Source organism: Staurois parvus, unplaced genomic scaffold, assembly GCF_062004578.1.
Source record: "Staurois parvus isolate SC_StPar_1 unplaced genomic scaffold, SC_StPar_1.0 ptg000019l, whole genome shotgun sequence".
In the NCBI taxonomy this organism is placed as follows: domain Eukaryota; kingdom Metazoa; phylum Chordata; class Amphibia; order Anura; family Ranidae; genus Staurois; species Staurois parvus.
Window position 1 is genome coordinate 164,804 of NW_028317815.1, and position 21,625 is coordinate 186,428.

Sequence of the window (21,625 nt, forward strand, 5' to 3'; positions counted from 1 at the left end):
AAGAACTAGTTCTAGCCAGCTCAACAGATTGTTTTAAAAAATGAGCTGGGTGCATTCCTAAATGCACAAAATATAACAGGATATTAACATTTACAGGCAACAGCATCAGAGATCAGGAAATATCTGATTGCCTTCAGGGGATCAAGGAGAACATATTTTCCCTTCTAGGACAAATTGGACTATGCTTTATAAGGGGGGAGGGGGGTACCGCCACCTTGATCAACTGTGGGTATAGGATTGTGTATATGGAGGTTTTCTATTAATTTATTTTTCTTTTAGTTGAACAAAATTAATTTTATTCAAGCAAACTACTTAAGTATGTAATGCCAAGAGGTTTATACCATATGTAGCAGGATGACATTTTTTAATTATTTTAATAAAGTAGCCAATCAGCTAAATATAATATTTTGTCAAATAAAGATTTTGGAACCACAGCATCCTGTGCTTGTATTTTTGATTTGGAGATACGGAAGCTTTTGTTAGCTCACCTTGCTGTGTGGCAGAGGTGTACAAATCTTAGGACTGGATGGACAGGAGGCCCTTTTCACATAATGTAAAAAGCAAACATATTTAGCTCAGAATATAACTAGAGTGTGAAGAGACAAGGCATAAAACATTCAAAACATAATATAGATTCTTTTTAAATAAAGTGTATCGCAAAATCTAAATGTTACCTTAAGAGACTTTGCAGCTTCCACGTGGTTATCATAAACTAATACATCTACAGTAAGGTGATGACGATGGCTTAAAAAATCACTATTCCTTTCAAGAGCTTCTTCTTCTACACAAACTTTCCATGTTGGCAAAGCACATTTGCTGCCATCCCATACCTGTAAAATAAAGTTGTTGAAACTAAATTCACTTGCATGAAAGAGGCATCCAATACTGAGGATAGTGGTTCCCAAGACAGGAGGAAAGTCAAAATCTACCCAAAGGAGCCCCAGAAAGTAATTAAAAAAATGATAGCCGAAATGGGTACGGTAATTGCTAAAACCTCTGCATTTTTCCTTGCAGTAAAAAGGATATCCACCTTTTTAGTTATGTGCGTTTATGAGAAAAATCATTGGCAGAAATTGCTAAATTTTTATCTGATAAATCATACTATTTTTGGATTAGTTTACCTAAAAGAGAAACACATCCAAAATTGTATTTGAAAGCACAATATTTGCATCAAAGCAATGTTGCAAAATAGTTATTTTTACACAGAAATCCATTTTGCATTGTTACTGCAAAGTTGTAAAAGAGCTTATCCAAAATAATTTGTTTTCTGTAATAGTCACATTTAAACCAAACCTGTAATGGCATGAAAAAACAGACTGTCTTGCAGGACATTTTGTTTCACCGCTTTCATCTGTATCGCAGCACATATGGTATCAAAGATCACCCACTGAGCTAAGATCTCACATCACAAGCCATAAAAGATACAGAAATAGTATGCATAACATATTGCAGCACAAGAGAGACTATTGTAGCATACTAGGCAAGAAAATCCTCTGAAGGTAACACTGCTGAAGAAGCTTGTATTCACCAACCCCCATTTTTACAGTTACAGGGCTGAACATCACTGTTCATTGGTCATATGCATATTGACTGTTTTTTGGGTTTTTTGTGCTGGATTGTTAAAGCTAAACTTCACAAATTCAACCAAACTGCAAAATTTGCCAGATTACTATGGGTTAGGTCCAACAAGGTGCATGTATTTAACGAATGCTATACTTCAGGCTGACACTGGACCTTCTGGTCTCAGGTTCAGCCCCTGCAGAGTTGCAAGCAGTCACCATGTCCGCCCCTCCCCTGCAGAGTCACAAGCAGTCACCATGCAAACCTCTCCCCTCCTCCTGCCCAATCACAAAGCACTTTGCATTATGTGAACCCATTTACAAAATACAAAGCCTTCTGTAAATGAACAGCAGAGGGGAGGGGTGAGCAATGATTCTGTGTATGTGAAGACAGCGTCTCTCCTGTCAGAGCACCAGGAGTGTAAGGGCAGCTGTACTACCAGAACTCCATAAAACCATCAGTTGTAAATAACAGAGCTATGTCCATGAGGTGGAATGTACTTAACCCATAGTTAAAGATCAAGAAGAAGGGCACAGGAATGACTAGAAATTGGTATAAGTTTATTGGATAAAAACTATAGCATACTTACATCTGAGAACTCATGCTCCGGTAACTAGATCATCAACCAGGGAAAGCAGGCATACTCATCAGCGGTGAAACGGTCAGATGCTGGGACCAGTTATCTGTGGGCTAAAGGATCTGTCAGCTACTGTAAGCAGACAGTAGCTTCAGTGGTACGTGCAGAGCCAGCATAGGAGCATGCTGTGTATCAAAACAAGACACCAACGAGTTTCTAGGGCAACACCCTCTTTTTCAAACTTACCAAAAGGACATAAGATGGTAATATACTGTATATATACCAGGACCTATGCAAGCTGTGTAACTGGGCAAATTAGCACCAAACAAGCACACTAGTTGGCGAACTTCAAGGTTTAGCAGGACCACCGCTAAAAGCTATGTTAATGAAAACTTGAAAAACTGGAATAATTGGAGCTGTGTGACTGGGCATGTTAACGCAAAAGTAAGCACAAAGATTGGTGGACTGCAAAGCTCAGCAGAACCACCAGCAGTCACTAATTAAATTAACTCTGCAGCCTGCCAATCATTGTTAACATGCTCAGTCACACTGTTCCAACTAGTCCCCTTTTACAAGTTTTCACGAATTGTCTTTTCTTTAAAGCTTTTTAAACCGTTTTGTTCATACAGCTTTTACCGGTGCACCTGCTGATTCTTGAAATCCGCCAAGTACTGTGCACGTTTGGTGCAAATTTGCCCAGTCATACAGCTTGTATAGGTCCTGTTGTATATATATGCCCATTTTATCCCCATTTATAGGCTTGAAACATAGGGTGTTGCCCTGGAAACTCAATGCCATCATGTTCTTTTGACACACAGCATGCGCCTATGTTGGCTCTGCATGAACTGCTGAAGCCACTCTCTGCTTAGGCGACAGCTCATTTAGCTCTAGTTATCAAAGCATGAGTTCTCAGATGTAAGTTTGCTATACATTTTATCCAACAAAAAAAAATAATCCAATTTCTAACTGTTTCTGCATCTTTCTTCTTGATCTTTTTACATGCGTGTGCCAGGCCCTTCCATGGTGGTAGAAGGAACAGCAGGAAGATTACCGTATTTTTCGCTCCATAAGACGCACTTTTTTCCCCCCAAAAAAGGGGGAAAATATCAGTGCGTCTTATGGAGCAAATATAAAGCGGCCGGTCCGGTATTTCCACTGCCACCATGTCAGAATACCGGGCCGGCCGCTCATCTGTTCTCTAGGGCAGGAACTCACCTGTTCCTCGGTCCAGCGCTGTAGTCTTCCCGCGCTGGCTTCTTCCCGCCCCGGCATCTGTGACAGCCGGGTGCCCACTGCGCATACGCGAGAAGCGCTGCGCTTTGTGAATGGTCCGGTGTCTTCTGGGACACGACAGGTCCCAAAAGATGCCGGGCCATTTACAAAGTGCAGCGCTTCTCGCGCATGCGCAGTGGGCACCCGGCTGTCAAAGTCGGGTGCCCACAGTATAGGAAGGAGAACTCTGCGGAAGTGGGAGCAGGTACCTGTCAAATTCAGGTACCCGCTCCCCCTCCCTCCCTAAAGGTCCGCAGTGTCTAGTCATCTCCTGTACTGCGTCCGCAGTCTCTGGTCATCTCCTGTACTGCGTCCGCAGTCTCTGGTCATCTCCTGTACTGCGTCCGCAGTCTCTGGTCATCTCCTGTACTGCGTCCGCAGTCTCTGGTCATCTCCTGTACTGCGTCCGCAGTCTCTGGTCATCTCCTGTACTGCGTCCGCAGTCTCTGGTCATCCCCTGTACTGTCTGCAGTCTCTGGTCACCTCCTGTACTATGTCCACAGTCTCTGGTCATCTTCTGTACTATTTCTGCAGTCTCTGGTCATTTCCTGTACTATTTCTGCAGTCTCTGGTCATCTCCTGTACTATGTCCGCAGTCTCTGGTCATCTCCTGTACTATGTCCGCAGTCTCTGGTCATCTCCTGTACTATGTCCGCAGTCTCTGGTCATCTCCTGTACTGTGTCCGCAGTCTCTGGTCCTTCTACTGTACTGTGTCCGCAGTCTTTGGTCATCTCTAGTACGGTCTGCAGTCTCTGGTCATCTCCTGTACTGTGTCCGCAGTGTCTGGTCACTTCCTGTACTATGTCTGCAGTTCATTGGTTCAGAACATTTTTTCTTGTTTTTCTCCTCTAAAACCTAGGCATGTCTTATGGTCAGGTGCGTCTTATGGAGCGAAAAATACGGTAATACTTTTATCTTGTGATGGATTTCATTCACTATGGATTTCCCCATTGTGGTTCTAAGGACATTTCAATTGGACTAAGGTTATGTGATGTGTGCTATTATCTCTCTAATCATCCACTTTTGTGTTCATGTGCACGGACACTCCTATTTTTATCTTTAAACATAATTCATAGCAACCCAGAAGCTTTCACAAAGTAATTGAATTCCTGCGGTTCAGCTTTAAGGTAGACAAACAGGTTGTACAATAAAGTTAATAGTGTTGAACATGCACCATAACTGCCAACAATTTAAAGTGTAAATCCAGTGAACACTTTTGGCAAGATATACTCACATTATTTGTACTGGTGACAGGGAAAGTGAGGAGGATAATCAGAATTTTGACTTACCTGTAAATTCCTTATCTTGGCGTGAAGTACAGGATTCAGTACTGATATACATACACCATGGGTTATATGCTGCTACCTCTAGGTGATTGGACACTGACAAAAACGTTTGCTAAAGCCATCCCTAGATCATACTAAAACAACCCTTCCTGCTCAGTGAGGCTCCAGTGTTTTAACAGGCAATAAGATGTGACCAGGACACAAAGTACAGAAGACCTTTTTCCTGTACTCCATGACAGAAACAATTGAGTACAGACGTGATACTTTTTTATTTGCACTAACATACAATTTTGGAGGACAGCTTTCGGGGTATGTTCCCTTCTTCAAGATCAGCAGTAATCAAATTGAATTGTTTCTGTCGCAAGTGCACTAATACAGCTACAATCACCTCCTGTACTACATGGAATTTACAGGTAAATCAAAATTCCTATTCCTATTACCTTGATTGTATAGGGCAGGACACAGGACAGCTATTCATTAACCATTAGATAAACCCATGGAACTGCCAACAGTCCTACAAGAAGCACAAGGGTTTAAACATCCCCCCCCAAAAAAACCAAAACAAAAAGCTCAGATAACAACGTGAAGCATATTGCAACCAAAGCTAGTATTAACTGAGGCCTGAACACCCATCTGGTGGATCTTGGAAAGCTGAGAACAGAGGCCCAGATGGACTTGTAAATCTGAGATACAGAAGCTTGATGCTGAAAAGCTCAGGAGACTCCAACAGTCCTGATGGAATGGACGCTGATGGGAAAGGGAGGAACAAGGCATAGGCCTTGGAGATGAGCTGCCTGATCCACCTAGAAATTGTGCAGTGGGAAGAAGTGTATCCTCTATGAAGACCCCCAGGTAGAACAAAAAGGGACTTTAACTTGCAAAAGGAGGATGTTGCTAGCATGTAGGATTTTGACAGCCATCACATCTATTCAATGTAGAGTGAGGAACAGAAGTATTTGAACACCCTGCGATTTTGCAAGTTCTCCCACTTAGAAATCATGGAGGGGTCTGAAATTCACATTGTAGGTGCATTCCCACTCTGAGAGACAGAATTTAAAAAAAAAAATCAGGAAATCACATTGTATGATTTTTAAAAAGGTTTTGCTCTCAGAACCACCTTGTCCTTCTGCAAAAGGATAAAAAAGGCTCTTTACAAATAGAGCTGCTAACTCAGAAACATGCGTAACAGATGTTGTGGCAAGAAGATAATCCTAAGGGTGAGGTCTTCCAACAGAATGTCTGTAATCAGTTCAAATGGGTGTCTCTGAAGGAAAGACAAGATCTTGTTGGATTGAAGGGGCCTTGACAGAAATAGGGCAAAAGGCCCCCATGAGACCCATAACACTCACACAGAAGTGAACTGAGGGGTGTTATTGTGACCTGAGGGCTAGACTTTAGGAAAGCAATCTTCTCCTGAGGAAGGAAGATTCTGGCTTGGGCTATGTCCAAGATTAGAGCCAGGTACTCCAGATGGTGCGGGGGGTGAAGGACAGACAATTCAGCCAAAGGTTTAAAGGAACTGGATGGTCTTGAATGCCAGTAACCTCAACTGGAAGTGCTAGCCTTCCACAGCAAAACACAGAAGATATGATTTTTATATATCTACTGATGCAGGAAACGCCTTTTGTCTGAGGGAAGGAATGACAGATCTCGCAGACTTCTAATATATAAAAAAATCTGTTCAGTGATTTCACGTTCAGTATTAGTCAGATGCCCCCATTTGGTTTTGAGACTCTGAATAAATAGTTTAAATAATTTAAATGTAATTAAATAAATTTAAATTTAATAAAATAAAAAATTTAAATAGTTTAAATAGAAACCTTGAAACGGTTCTACAGAAGGAACTGGTACAACCAATCCTTATGTATGAAACTGTTGCAAAGCTATCATGAATTTTGCCTTTGGTCTGGATCAACTATCATAATAGACCATTTCTTTTTAAAATCCTTTTATATAGTATAAATATTAGAATAAAAGCTTAGGAGGTGTATAAACATTTTCAGGACACAGCAAATCCTCAAAGTGCACAGTCAATGTGTGTGTATGGGAGAAAAACTTTTTAGACTTAGCCAGTCTCTTAATACCCATAGGGCACTCCAGTGAGTGCTGGAAGGGCAGTCACTGACAGTCATCCCTCTCTTCTCAGAGATGACAGAGAACTGAGAAATCAGCGGTCATTTGATCGCTCAGTGCTCGGGCTTAGAGCCAGCAGAGAACAGCTGCGGCATCAGACTGATTCAGCAGAATGAAGGTAAGTATGTTTTTTTTTTTGTGAACCCAAGCTTCTCCTTTAAAAGTCCAGACTTCACTTGTCATGGTGAGCATACCCCTGGGGCCTGGGAACCAGTGAATGGACCACAGCCCTGGACTTGTACAGCACCCTGCAGCTAATTTCACGTTACACTGCATGCCAAAGTAAGTACCAATTCCAGGATCCAGTGCCCAAAGCAAACATTAAACGCTGGCTCCACACAGTGAGGTTCGTATACAGTCACTGAGGTACACACAGAGGGTAACCAATCTCGAAGCTTGAGGAAGCGCAAGGCAATACCGTGACAGAAAATTCAGATTCAAATACTAAAATGGTTTAAAGAAGAAAAACACTTTTGAAAACAGGTCCATCACCTAAAGACACCATGAAAAAAAATGGAGCCTCATGGAGTGGGTGGAGTTATACTGGGAATGCACTAGGGGCCACCCTAGCAAAAGTGGCCATCCACCTGAAGGTAGCAGAATATAATCCATGGCCTTGTCATGTACTGTACATTTAACCCCTTGGGCCTGGCGCCTCTCGGCCCTTTAAGGGGTTTGTGATGCCAAAAGTAGCGATCAGGACTTTTCCATGAGGCACCAGAAAATATGCCAGGAGCATGCAGGGCGCGTGCTCTCGGCACGTTTTGTTTACATTGGGTATGCAAATATGCGGCTTCTCGGCATCAAGGCCCAGCCGTCAAGAGAGGCCTCATATTTTCATATGTTCGGTGCCAAGACATTAAGATACAACATTTTACATTCATCACTAGAAAAGGGGTAGGCTGGAGCTAAACAATTGATCTGTAGTGAGTTTAATTGCACTGCTAAAATCACTAGTGATTTATTCCAAAGCATAATAATTGACTACTAAACAGATAGAACACATGGTTCCCTAATGTGTATGCTACACAAGGAGCTTGAAGTGGCATGCTATAGCAATCAATCACACTCAACTGGAGTGTCATCATGAAAAAAAAATGCTATTATCTGCTACTTGGGTAGCTTACACAATATGCAAGTAATTTAATATGTAAGTAATTTAATCTGTATATCTAATGGTTAATCACAACTCTTAGAGTTGGTTGAGCTAATAAAAATAACTGATGTAGCGCTAGCCCAAAAAGGGACATTTTCTTCAAGGAGGACGCTTGTTTCAGTGACAGATGTCAAAGGTGGTATTGATATTTTCCCCTAATTTGTGCATATCTCCACACACTTTCTTTCAAAATTACTTTCAAACTGAACTTTATGGTCTTAGCCATAAATGCTATATTTGGAGAGGTGTGAAAAAGGCTTAAGGAAATTAAGTCAAAATTGACGGCAAGGTAAATGCAGGTTATTATCAGAAAATAAGGAAAATGTGCATTTATCAGCTCGGAAACCTGGCACTTGGACTTTCAAAATGACTTTCACAAATAAAAGCTCTCAAAGTAACAGAAAAACATCCAGTTAGAGTTTCAGATCAGGGGAAAACAAAAACTTTTAGGATTCATCCATTACATTTATTAAACATTTATAATCCAAGCATTGGTGCCTCATTTTAAAAGATTTTTTTTCTCTTTACTAGAAAAAAAACACATGTAAAAGGATCATCAATATATCAGGTTCTATCACAAGCAATCACAAGCAATATGGAGGAAATAAAAGAATTTCATAATAAAGTGGTATAGTTTGAGACACAGCATAACACGGTTGTAACACATGCAAACAAAAGTCTTCAGTTTACCTTAAGAAGATAAGATGCTTTGTCCAACTCTGCTTTCCCGACTAGATGACAGATTAAATTAAAATATTGTTCTGGCTTTATGTCTGAAAGTTTTATTCGTGATTTAGTAAAGGTCTGCTGCCCCATTTGCCAGATTCGTAAAGATTCTACAATTTTGTGGTCTTCTTCAATGAAGCTGTAAGATTTACTGGATGTTCTTGGCAACACTGGAGCTCCCGCTGTGCCTTCAAAAACTAGAGCTGAAAATCCATTACTGCTGACGCCTAAAAATTCACTGTTGAATTGTGTAATCTAAGGAGAGTAAAAGAGGAAAAAAATTTCTACTGCCTGACCAATCAAAGAGAACAAGTTTTTCAAATATAATGCCAAATGTTAATATGGTACAATAAACAATAGCAACAAAAGATTAACAATAACAGCTTCACAAGTCCTAAATATTTGTTGTTGTACAAGTAGCAAATGTTCTTAAAGATTATTTTATAGTCAGGGAACTTGAAACAAAACTTGACTAACCAAGTGAAAAATAAAAAAGTGAAAAATAGATAAGTTAAAGTGTAACTAAAGACAAAGTTTTTTTATTTTTGGATAGAGAGTGATTAGCACACCTGTCAGTTTTTATTGCTGTCCATTGCCCCCATTGGGCAGAAGAACACATAGAGGGGAATACTTCTAATGAGGACAATCCCTTACGCTATCCAAGTCTAAAAAAAAGTGAGCTACATTTTAAGCATAAACCTGGCTTAAAAAAAAAACAAAAGAATTTGGAGATTGCAAAAAACAGAGATTGCAACACGAGTCAAAATTGGGCCGGTCTCTGTTGAACCAATCTAATTTCAATCTGTCTATCTGTGGCCAGGTTAACATACAACTAGGTAGTTTTCTAAAGTGTGTGTGTGGTGCACAATTCTCAAGCTCTGTGTTTAACACCTTTAATACTAGCAGCTTTCTTCATTTCCCGAAACTTGTGGCAAACATTGAGACACCTTGAGGTCTCTACTTTCCAAAAAGGGTCATTTTGGACAGGGGGCACTAGGGTTCATACTATTCTGACATTTTTATTTTAAAAGAAAGAGAAAGAAATATGTTTTCAAAATTGTTGGTCTATTTCTTTTTTTATAGTAAAAAAAACAAAACAAAAAAACTGTGGTTATTATATACCACCAAAAGAAAGCTCTGTCTTGAAAAATGTCATAAAATTATTTGGGAACATACTGTATGTTACATGACCGAGTAATTTTCGAGGTATCACTGAAAAATGACTTGGTAATGAGGGGTATTATAGGCTTTTACTCAAGTGGTTAATCCCATTTACAAAGCTGTCACCAGGACAGGTGTCCCCTTCGGAAGATTTCCCTTCTATTCATGTTGTGGTGGCAACTAAAAACTTCTATATTATATTGCAGTCGCAGTGACTATGGTCACCAGAGCAAATTGTCAAGGCGAATTTCAGGAACACACAGCAATACCTTGACAAGGGTTCTAATGCTTCTCTACTCTACCCAAAATTTGAAGAAACATTTCTGGCTTTAGATTTAAATTTAACATCTGTTCACTATTGTCAACAAAGTTTTCTTCACTTTATACTGTTTAAGTTTGTCTGCCACCATGACTACTGTTTTATAGCTTCAATGAACATGTGGAAAACAGCCTTCCTCACTCTTGACTGCTTTAAGAATGATCACTGATGTTAAAACAATCAATTTGGCAGGTAGAATCTGCAATCAGCATAAAAGGAGAAACATACAGTCAGATTAAAACAAGCGAAAGATTATTTGATTTTCTTTCCTTCCACTACAGGTGGAAGGAAAGAAAATTGTTCGATTCCCCTATTAACACAGTCAGTGTTGGTGGGGGATCCCTCCGCAGCACTATTGTGCTCTGGGAAAAACCAGCCTGCCTATTTATGGACTGAATGTCGGCGGGTCCCCACTGAACCGGACAACATTTGATCCATCTATGGCTGGCTTAAACTGGTAGTAAAGTTGACTTTAAAAGAAAAAAAAAAAATCTTCTCCCTGAAAGATAATGTCATAATGTGCTAGTATGCATCGCGTAGTAGCACATTATGAACGACTTACCTTAGAAGGAAGCCTTCCAGTGGCATGCTGTCATCACTGACAGGGATTCCACCTTCACCTGGTCTTCCTTCCACTGTGTTTTTTTGTATGTTTTAATTGCCGGCTATTCATTTGTTTACATTCAGCTGTCTGTGGGGAACACCGCTTACAGCTGATAAATCATAGTTACATAGTTAGTCTGGCTGAAAAAAGACAAAAGTCCATCCAGTTCAACCATTAAAAAAAAAAGTTATAATCCTACACCCTCAGTTGATCCAGAGGAAGGCAAAAAAAAACAGCAAAGCATGATCCAATTTGCTCCTGCGGGGAAAAAAAATTCCTTCCTGATCCTCCGAGAGGCAATCGGATATTCCCTGGATCAACTTTACCTATAAATGTTAGTATCCAGTTATATTCTGTGCATCTAAGAAAGAATCCAGGCCCTTTTAGAAGCAAACCACTGAGCTGGCCAGAACCAACTCTTGAGGGAGTTTATTCCACATTTTCACAGCTCTCACTGTGAAGAAACCTTTCCGTGTTTGGAGATTACATTTCTTTTCCTCCAGATGAAGAGTGCCCCCTTGTCCTCTGTAATGGCCTCAGGGTGAATAGCTCTACACTCACTATATGAACCACTGATGTATTTATACATGTTGATCATATCCCCCCTTAATCTCCTCTTCTCAAGAGAGAATAAATTCAGTTCCTCTAATATTTTCTCATAACTGAGGTCCTCCATGCTTCTTATCAGTTTGGTTGCCCTTCTCTGTACTTTCTCTAGTTCCCCAGTTGTTAAGAACGCAGGCGGCCATCTGGGTGCCTCCGACAAACAGTGTCTCCTGCCCTCCAAACTCTTCCAGCAGACCGATAGCTGATACCAGCCCTTTACCCCAAGCATCATACACAGACAAGATGTCGAGGTAAAAAACAAAAAGAAATCAACTCATTATTAAAACCCAGACACATACTTTATATCCCTCAGGAGGACATTCCCCACTTGGGAATATTAGCATAGCTAAGATGTACAACCAGTAAAAACATGACAATGCAAACTTTAAACAGTAATCTAATAAACAGCTAACAAAGGGCTCCCCCGCCCCCACCAGCGCACAATGCCCCACCCCGCATCCTTGCCCGGGCCCTCTCCCTTGCCCCATAGAGTACAGCCTAGCCTAGTGTCCCAGGACTCGCTGATGTCCCCCCCATCCCTCCCCATGAAAGGAGTCCAGGCAGAGCCCCCTGGTGCACACCTCTCCCGGGCAAAGAACCTCCCTGAATTCCCCGCACAGACCCCCCCCATCTGGACCAGAAGCTGTTGGACAGGTGAGAGCTGGGAGGACTGGTGTTTCCCAAGATGTGTGTGACACTGCGCCTCACCTGTCCTGGTGCCCCCCTCCCGTGACTCTTCCCCCACCTGTCTCGCTGCCCTCCTCTTGTGACACTTCCCCCTCCTGTCCCGCTGCGCCCCTCCTATGATGCTGCCCCTAACCTGTCCCGATGCCCCCCTCCTGTGACACTGCCACCCACCTGGCTCCTAACTTTTTTAGCTGGTTTCTAGATTCAAAGCAAATTTGTCAAGTCCTAATTAACAGCTAGGCACCTAGATAAGTCTTAGTTAGTCAAGGGCGTGCCCTCCCCAGACAGTAAAGGCAACAGTTGCACAGCTGCAAATAAAAAAACCCTAAAACACTATCACAATTCTTAAATAGATTAGAATTGGTTGCAGCGCTCTGCCATAAATAATTAGTGCACCAAAACATCAAACCTTATGATCAAACCACACAAATCATAAAGTGACAGCCCAAATGTACATGAAAATAAAAAAATAAAGTTCATATCAATATAAAATATAACCTCCAATTTCCCACATGTTCTTATACAGTAATTGTGCAAAACTGTAACTGAAATTAGTAATTGAAAGTTCATAGAATCCATTAGTAGTTCAGAAGACCATGTACTTATTTGAGCTAAAAGATTCAACCAACACTATGCTCAGGTGTGAACAGGCACTTATCTCAAAGTGTTCAAATGTGAAATCTTTAAGTGCAGTCTGTTTTATTGCATGGGCAAATGCTGCATTATGCAGCTCTGGAGGACCAGCTGGGCAAGATAAGCAATATACCCAAGAAGAGTTTCATATCCCCAGCTTGTGAAAATACCTCTGCACAATCTGTCTGACACAAAGTTCCTGCAGCACTGTTCTGGGGACTTCCTGGCTGCATAATCCCCATAGATACTCCCGGTTAGTCAAAGAGATTTAGGACCCAGTTCTTTTCTATGCTATGACCGGGAGAAGAAGACAAATCCCGGGTTTCCTTCATGGGCCATAATCAGTGGGTAGAAGGCTAGCCTATAATTCCCTCCAAAAGCCCTTAACCCAGTTGAGTCTGTCATTGAGTGTTGTTCCATCTTTTTTTGCAGCTCCTAGTGTGCATGGAGCCAAAGCACTACATATTAAAAAAAGCTTGCTTGCAGGCACAGTTTTTCTGACTAAACCTTTAGACAGAGCCATCAAAGAAAGCGTTTTTGCCATGAATGATTCAGTTGTATGAATACATTTGTGCTTCAGTTACTGATGTGTGCAAGCAGTTTATTCATAGTAGGTGGCAACTGGACTGAATAAAATAAGAAAAGGAGTCTGAAGCTCTCAGTACTGTAAAGATAGAACACTTACCTGTATTACCAGGCCACATTTTTTATTACTAGACTATAAACACAAAATATAAACTTTGGCTCTCACGCTTGTACACCACCTGGATCAGAGAAAAGTTTACATTTCTGCTATTGACCTGTTTATTCAGTAAAACATTTATATTTACTTAAGAGAACAAAGTAATATATATTAAGGACAAACATGGCTTTCTTTTTGTCATATTGGCTTATAAAAATGTTCTCTTCCTTTTTTCAGTTTTTTATACAATCCTTGGACAAAAAAAAGTAACAAAACTAAACAAAAATGCCCTCTTTTTTGACTAGTATTAGTTAGAAAAAAATGTTATTGGTACAAAGAATGGCAAGGCTATTTACAAATTACACTTTTTTTTTTCTTTACTTGTCAGGTTGCTTTAACGGATGTAATTTGCAGATCAAAGCTCATCCTTTTAATCTGCAGAAGAATGAAACATAGTAGATAAAAAAGTAGCAATGCTACTACGTAGCTATTTTGTGTATGAACTGAGTTGATAAACACAGAGTCAGATGACTTTTTTTATTTTTTTTTTTTTACAGTAACAGTAGCAGCTGTTAGAGCTGTTGTATTTACACAGAAACCCACTTCTTTGATGTATTTGTATGTATGGATAGCAGGAAATCAAATTTCATCCACTATTCACAAGATAGCAGTAAAGTTAGCCTGATAAAAAGCTGCAGTTACTGTCACTAGTGAGTGACATTCTGGCTCAAAGTAGCAAACATAAACTATTTGTATGCAGTATTTTAGAGTTACAAAGCTAAAAAGAAGTAATAGAAAAAAAACACTATAAGCAGGACATCAAACAGTCACTGCAAGGGTCTTGATTTGAAAAGACTGGTAAATGACTGCATTGTATTCTATTTCACTGTACTACTTTTGAGCAAACAGTTAACACTGCAATGCAATTTAAATATCCATGCTTTCAAGGTTTTATGAAAAGAATGAAAATTAAAGCCCTATATTTCATCCTAAATCCCATCAAAACCCTAAGCAGCCCAATACATGCTTGTATTCAAAATCAGTTATCCACAACACAAACCTGTGAAGAATGCTAATAGACTGTAGAAGGTGTGAACACTGCTAGACTGCATCTCCCAGAGAGCACAGAAACATCATCTACTCCCATGCTGTTCCCCTTAACATGTGTAAACCATTCAAAGGACAAGTGTTGCTGTTGGAATGTTATAAAAATGCATTCATGCTGATATAAAGTGAAATATACATTTAAAGGCATACAAAACATACCTTTATTCTGTGAAATCTTACAATATCACCAACTGAGTAAATTTTTGGTAGTGTGTCTTGATTTCCACTGAAAAATGTGCATGTGAGCCTGGCATTGGATTGATCCATGATGGTAACAGTAGAACAGTAATCTGAAACCAAAAATGTACAAAATGTCTCCTTACATACACATCTCAAATAGCCAAGATATCTAATGATTAAAATTATTTGCAAAATAAAATAGTAGAAATAATAAATATTTCTGTAGTTCTGACAAAGGCAAGGGGCTTGTCAGACTGCTGCAGATAGTTAGCTGATTTCACATACAGTGGTCATTTTTTCTGCATCCTCCTAAAGAGAAACAGAATTTTTATAGCTGTGTTAGAAACAAAACAAAAGAAAGTTAAAGAAAGAATTACAGGAATGGATATTTTACATAGTTACATTGCTTCAGCATAAACCAGTGTAAGTATGTATATACCATACCTGGATGACTGTCCTGGAAGCTTGAAATCATTGAAGTTGACACCGCTATTCCTGTGATCTCCATTTGCTTCCAGGTCCTGAGCCAAGCAGCTGCCCTGCTGCATCGTGAACAGAGGAGGTCAGCCGCTTGGTACGGGTGCCATTCAGAGAATGCTTTGCATTTTCCGAATGAATGCAAAGCGTTTTCTGATTGGATGAGATACAGAGCATGACGTCACCTCACCAGATCCAAGTATAACTGGAGACACTGGAGATCCCATGCCATTGTCATGTTTCTGTCTGTAGAAGTTATTCTTGTACTTGAAAACATATTTGGGTCTGACTGGAGTTCTGTTCAGCTGTCAAGAGTTTTATCTAGTTTCAGCTATTTCTTCACAGCCTCAATAGCCTCTGCAGTTGGTATACACATGAAAAGTGAGGTGTCAGCAAAGGACACAATTATCTCATTTGCCTCTAACTTCAAGTCACAGAGCTTGTATGCAAATTCACTTGGCTTCTGAATATGGTGTGCAGTGCTGACAACTAAAAGTGAAAGGATCATAGTCAAATACTTAGCAATGCTATATGTGGTGTGTATATATATATATATATATATATATATATATATATATTTTTTTTTAACTGGACACTTTCACCCCCTTCCAGTCCAGGCCAATTTTCAGCTTTCAGTGCTATCACACTTTGAATGACAATTGCGCGGTCATGCAACACTTTACCCATATGAATTTTTTAGAATTTTTTTTGAGACAGATAGAACTTTATTTTGTTGGTATTTATTCACCACTGAGATTTTTATTTTTTTGCTATATAAATGAAAAAGTCCAAACATTTTGAAGTGTTTTCTTATAAAATTATGCAAATAAATAATCTTTCTTCATAAATCTTCGCCAAAATGTATTCATCTATCTTTTTAGTAAAAAAATAAATAAATACCCAAATGAGTTTATACCCTAAAATTATAATTTTTCAAAATTTTCTTTACATTTTTATTTATTTTTTTTTTATATTATTAATTTTTTTTAACATACTATCACCCTAGCAGTAGAGTGTCACCATAGTGGCACTGTACTACTTGGGGGGTGAAGATTTTTTTTTCTTTTTTTACACTGATTGCTTTTACACCCATAAAGGCTGTAAAAGCAATTATTTCTCCTTCTCTCTGGCTGCATTCCTGCAACCATTGAAAATAATGTGAGAGCTGTGATTGGTCACAGCTTGTCACATGGTACAAGGCTGTTGTGAATAGCCTTGTACCATGTGACCTCTGTGATCATTCACAGATTTCATAAGTAGTAAGCAATAATGTCAGGACATCTTGTTTACTACTGTTGACATCTTGGTTACTACTGTTCATGTGATCACTGATTGGCCCGTACAGCGATCTGTGTTCTGCTGTGTCCTCAGGACACAGCAGGCACCGATCGCGGTGCCGTGTGTTCCCAGGGAGCGCGCACAGGCAATGGATGCAGGGGGGCGTTTAGAAGGTCCACCCACATTGGCAGCCGTTTATCGACATGGGCCGGACGGAAAGAGGTTAAGAAATTAACATCAGATATGTTTTACCTGTTACAGAGAACCTGCAATTTGCTCATTCAGGGATAAAGATACCACATTTCATAAGGATGTGCTCCTCTGCTGTTACAAGGATCCTCTGGTAGGTAACAAATACAAGACATTGCACTGTCTGCATTTTGGTCATGCACCCCCGCACAGTTGTCAAACTAGCAGCAGCAACTGTGTCTGTGCAGCTGCTGTGTCCCAATGGAAGTTAATAGGACTGCCTGCATGGGGATTCATGAACACTTGTGCATCCTCATGTGGGCAAACACGGCCCTTGTGTGGATGTACGCTACAGTATATCTCTGTGAACAAAGCCTGAAGCTTAATTTCTTTGCTTACCCCCCCTCCCCTTTCTATAACCCTACAGATGTGTACTCTGGTGCTGTGAAAGTTAATATGAGCAGCTGGACCTGTCAAAGTCACTTGTTAGAAATGCCGACTATGCCCACAGTGTGGTAATAAAGACGGACATAGTGGCCATGTTTAACAAGTACCTGTGACAGCTGCTTGTAATAATCCCTGCAGCACTGGAAGGTGACACCTGATGGGGGTATCTGGGTGAGGGGGAATAAAGATGTCAACCTACACAACAGCCACCAGCACAAGGGACACTATATAGTCACCAGCACAAGGGACACTATATAGTCATTGTAAGTACTGTCTCTGAGGCTGATTAAAAAAAACTAACCAACCCTAACTCGCTGGCGCTCTCTGCTCAATGACACTGATGACAGGGCAGTGAAGGGGTTAACGGGGGGGGGGGGCGCTCAAGTGGTTAGACGGGATTACTGGTGTATTAGCGGGCAATCTGGCACTATCTGGGAGGGGCGCTAACACTATCGGAAGCCGCCAGCGACACTGATACAGTGATCAGTAAAAATCGGTTCACTGATCAGTGACACTGGTGACAGGGCAGTGAAGGGGTTAACGGGGGGGAGAGATTAAGGGGTTAAATGGGATTACTGGTGTACTAGCGGGCAAACTGGCTCTATCTGGGAGGGGCGCTAACACTATCGGAAGTCGCCAGTGACACTGATACAGTGATCAGTAAAAATCGGTTCACTGATCAGGGACATTGGTGACAGGGCAGTGAAGGGGTTAACTGGGGGGGGCGATCAAGAGGTTAAACGGGATTACTGGTGTACTGGCGGGCAATCTGGCGCTATCTGGGAGGGGCGCTAACACTATCGGAAGTCGCCAGCGACACTGATACAGTGATCAGTAAAAATCGATTCACTGATCAGTGACACTGGTGACAGGGCAGTGAGGGGGTTAACTGGGGGGGGCGATCAGGGGGTTAAATGTGTCCTAGAGTGTTCTAACTGTGGGTATGTGCTGTTTTACTCACTGTTTGTATGTCTTCTTCTCTGTCTGGAATGGACTGTGTCCAGGCAGAGAAGAATGACATCATATCCTGTCCTGTGTAACTGTCAACACAGGTCAGGATAGGACAGGGACCGATCATCTGATTTCAGCCAGACATCACTGGCTGAAATCGAATGATTGATCCCTCCGGGATCAAATGGTGTCACCCACGGGTCGGCGGGAGCGCGCGCCCCCTGCCGGCGAAAACGTCGGGAGCGTGGAGTCCGTTTTAAAACGTGCTTTTGCGCCCCAGTGCCGCCCTGCACACGTATATATGCAGTGGCAGGGCGGCAAGTGGTTAATGAATAAGCCTGCTGTTGGCTGATGTCACAGAACTAGTCCAGGTTCCCAAAAGATCCTGACCATATGGTCGGGATCCTTTCAGAAGCCTGGACCAGAACCTAGCTCAGCCTTTCAGTGATATGCAGTCAGCAGTCTACATCTCCAATGGGAGGGGCAGAGCAGAGAGCTGGTGACTAACAGTCACCAGCTCTCTGCTCACAGAATACTGAGAACTGAGCGATTAGTGGTCTTTGATTGCTCAGTTTTTGGTCCCAGAGCAGGCAGGGGACAGATGCAGCATTGGATCGATGGTGAGGTAAAACATTTTTTTAGCTAACCTATACTTCTCTTTTAATGCAGGTAATGCACTAAGGTAATAAAAAAAAAAAATCTGTACTTTAGAACCAAATTTAAATTGACATCAAGAAAAATCCTAATTTTTTCATAAACAATCTATAAATTTCCACTACCTAATGGTCCTTTATTCAACTTTTTCATGAAATTATTTCTGTGTGTCAAGGACCTGCTGGCCATAGCGTAACTGAGGCTCACACGAATGTGCAGGCCTGAGGGTGCTCATACTGTTGTGTGCAGGTGCGCGCATATGTGTGCGCACACAGGAATGCACATTGACACCTACTGGCCTGCATAAGTGCAGCAGCTGCACAAGGGAATTGCTGTTTGATCTGCAGCTTGCCCTGTATTGATACTCGTGATTGACCTGGCTTGTCCTGACCATGTTTGAATGCTACCTGCGCTAACCTTGGCTCGCTTCTTGGACTGTGCCTCTGCATTCTGTATCTGCCTTACTGCTGCTGACATTGGCCTGTGACCTGACCTCTCTTCTGCCTGCTGTCTATGCCTGATCTGCCTGCCTTTTACAGACCCGGCCCGTCTGACCCTACATCCAGCTTCATAAGCAAGCTCTGCTGTACCATCTGCCTGCTGCCAGCCTGCTCTGCTGTGTCATCTATCTGCTGCCAGTCTGTCTGTAACCAGCCTGATCTGCTGGGTCATCTGCCTGCTGCCATCTGCTATCGAGCTGCTCTGTGATGGCTGCCTACAGCCAGCTGCTTCACTCCAGGCATTCATCCAGCAAGGTATCAGCTACTCCTCCGCAGACTACTGGACTGATCAGGCACGCATACCCCCCTGTTCTCTTGTGGCTGCTGTTCCACCTTCAGTGGCCCCTGAGTCGGAACTATACAAGAAGTCTTCTTCTGCACATCAGGCTCCCTAACGAGGTACATGACACAACTTTTTCTGTCTCCTTAAACAGTCCTCTGTGAGCTCCTGAACCTCTCATTTTCCTCCTTCACTTCCATTTGCTTGGAATGAGCAGTGTACTTTATGGTTATGTACATGGTTCTACGCATATAAAACATCCTATAGTCCATCTCGGGAGCAAGCAAGAGAGGAGAGGATAGCTACATTCCTACATACAGTGTCACCATGGAGAAGGAACATAGCCATCTTCTAACCAGATGTTAGATTGCAGCAGCAAAAAAAACCCCCCCAAAATAAAATTATGGAGACTTGGAGGAGGCTGGGAGCATCCGAAGGCACTTTTCTGAGAAAAAGTGCAACTTTTTTTTTTTCCCATTTTGGATAAAGGGAGTGCTATAAGTACTGTCAGTATTTTTTTGCCATCGGTGTCCTATAGAGGAGATTTCTCTTCACTTCCTGTCCCATAGCCACAATGGGAAATGAGGTAATCCTGATGTGTCATAAGAACTAGTGTTTCCATTGGAAGATTTACCCTCTTTTACCATTCTGATGTCAACCCTAAATTTGGGATTTTCTTTTACTTTCAGTGATAATGGTAAACAGGATAAATGGAGAAGGAGAATCTCCTTAACATGGGCACAGACAGAAGTAAAAACCAAACAGCTGTTCTAACCCTTCGCCACATTCAGTCATACTTTATGAATACCGTATATACTCGAGTATAAGCAGAGTTTTTCAGCACATTTTTTGTCCTGAAAAACGCCCCCCTCGGCTTATACTCGAGTCAACGTCTGCCAGGGGGGGCGCGAGGCTCCGTCAAGGGGGGCGCGTTCAGGGGTGGGCAGAGGGCTGCTGTCTCTTACCTGGCTCCCACGACGATCCATCCAGGAAGCGCTGCTCCTTCCGTCACTCCGGCCACTCCCTCACTCCTGACGCTCGGCTCCGCCTCCTCACTGGTGATTGGCCGCCAGAACTGTAGCTCAGGAAAGGTACACAGGCGGCCAATCACGGGCGAGGAGGCGGAGCCGAGCAGACCCACGAAAATCGAGTGAGGGAAAAGCCGGTAAGTGTGCAGTGCAGAGGTGCTGCTGCAACCACATATGCTGGCTGCAGCAGCACCATACTGCAACAGGGGTCAGCAAGTGTCATTGGTGTCAGTGGGAGGAATAGTGCCGCATCATTGGTGTCACTGATACTAATGATGGGGCATTATTCCTCCCACTGACACCAACGATGGGGCACTATTCCACCCACTGACACCAATGATGGGGCACTATTCCTCCCACTGATACTAATGATGGGGCATTATTCCTCCCACTGACACCAACGATGGGGCACTATTCCTCCCAGTGATACCAATGATGGGGCACTATTCCTCCCACTGACACCAATGATGGGGCACTATTCCTCCCACTGACACCAATGATGGGGCACTATTCCTCCCACTGACACCAATGATGGGGCACTATTCCTCCCACTGACACCAATGATGGGGCACTATTCCTCCCACTGATATCAATGATGGGGCACTATTCCTCCCACTGACACCAATGATGGGGCACTATTCCTCCCACTGATACCAATGATGGGGCACTATTCCTCCCACTGATACGAATGATGGGGCACTATTCCTCCCACTGACACCAATGATGGGGCACTATTCCTCCCACTGATACTAATGATGGGGCACTATTCCTCCCACTTTAGTTTTTACATTGACTAGTAGGTGCCTCATTTCCCACCCTTGGCTTATACTCGAGTCAATAGTTTTTCCCAGTTTTTTGTGGTAAAATTAGGTACCTTGGCTTATATTCGGGTCGGCTTATACTCGAGTATATACGGTACATACTTTACATACTTGAATAAAATGTTTTCTTTTTAAGCCCGAGTTTAGTGTCACTTTAACACTTTTTCTGCCAGAGCCATGTTTACATTTTTTTCATACATGTTTAAAAAATAATTTTAGGCCTGAAATACATAAAACCCCCAAAACATCATCTCTAGAGTTCATAAAGACTGGTGCAGACAGAATTAATGAAAGGGTCTCAGAGGCAGTG

At 41.8% G+C, this 21,625-nt stretch overlaps 1 protein-coding gene across 1 annotated transcript in view; it reads right to left on the reverse strand.

The window, feature by feature from the left end:
• The window catches only part of POT1 (protection of telomeres 1), a 121,678-nt gene that overhangs the window by 93,716 nt on the left and 6,337 nt on the right, over positions 1-21,625 (reverse strand). Inside the window, exons 3-5 of the mRNA XM_089684430.1 lie at positions 14,670-14,800; positions 8,676-8,966; positions 675-830 (exon numbers count right to left, since the gene is read on the reverse strand). Coding sequence (XP_089540556.1) covers positions 675-830; positions 8,676-8,966; positions 14,670-14,800 — 578 coding nt within the window. The remainder of the gene's footprint in view (positions 1-674; positions 831-8,675; positions 8,967-14,669; positions 14,801-21,625) is intronic.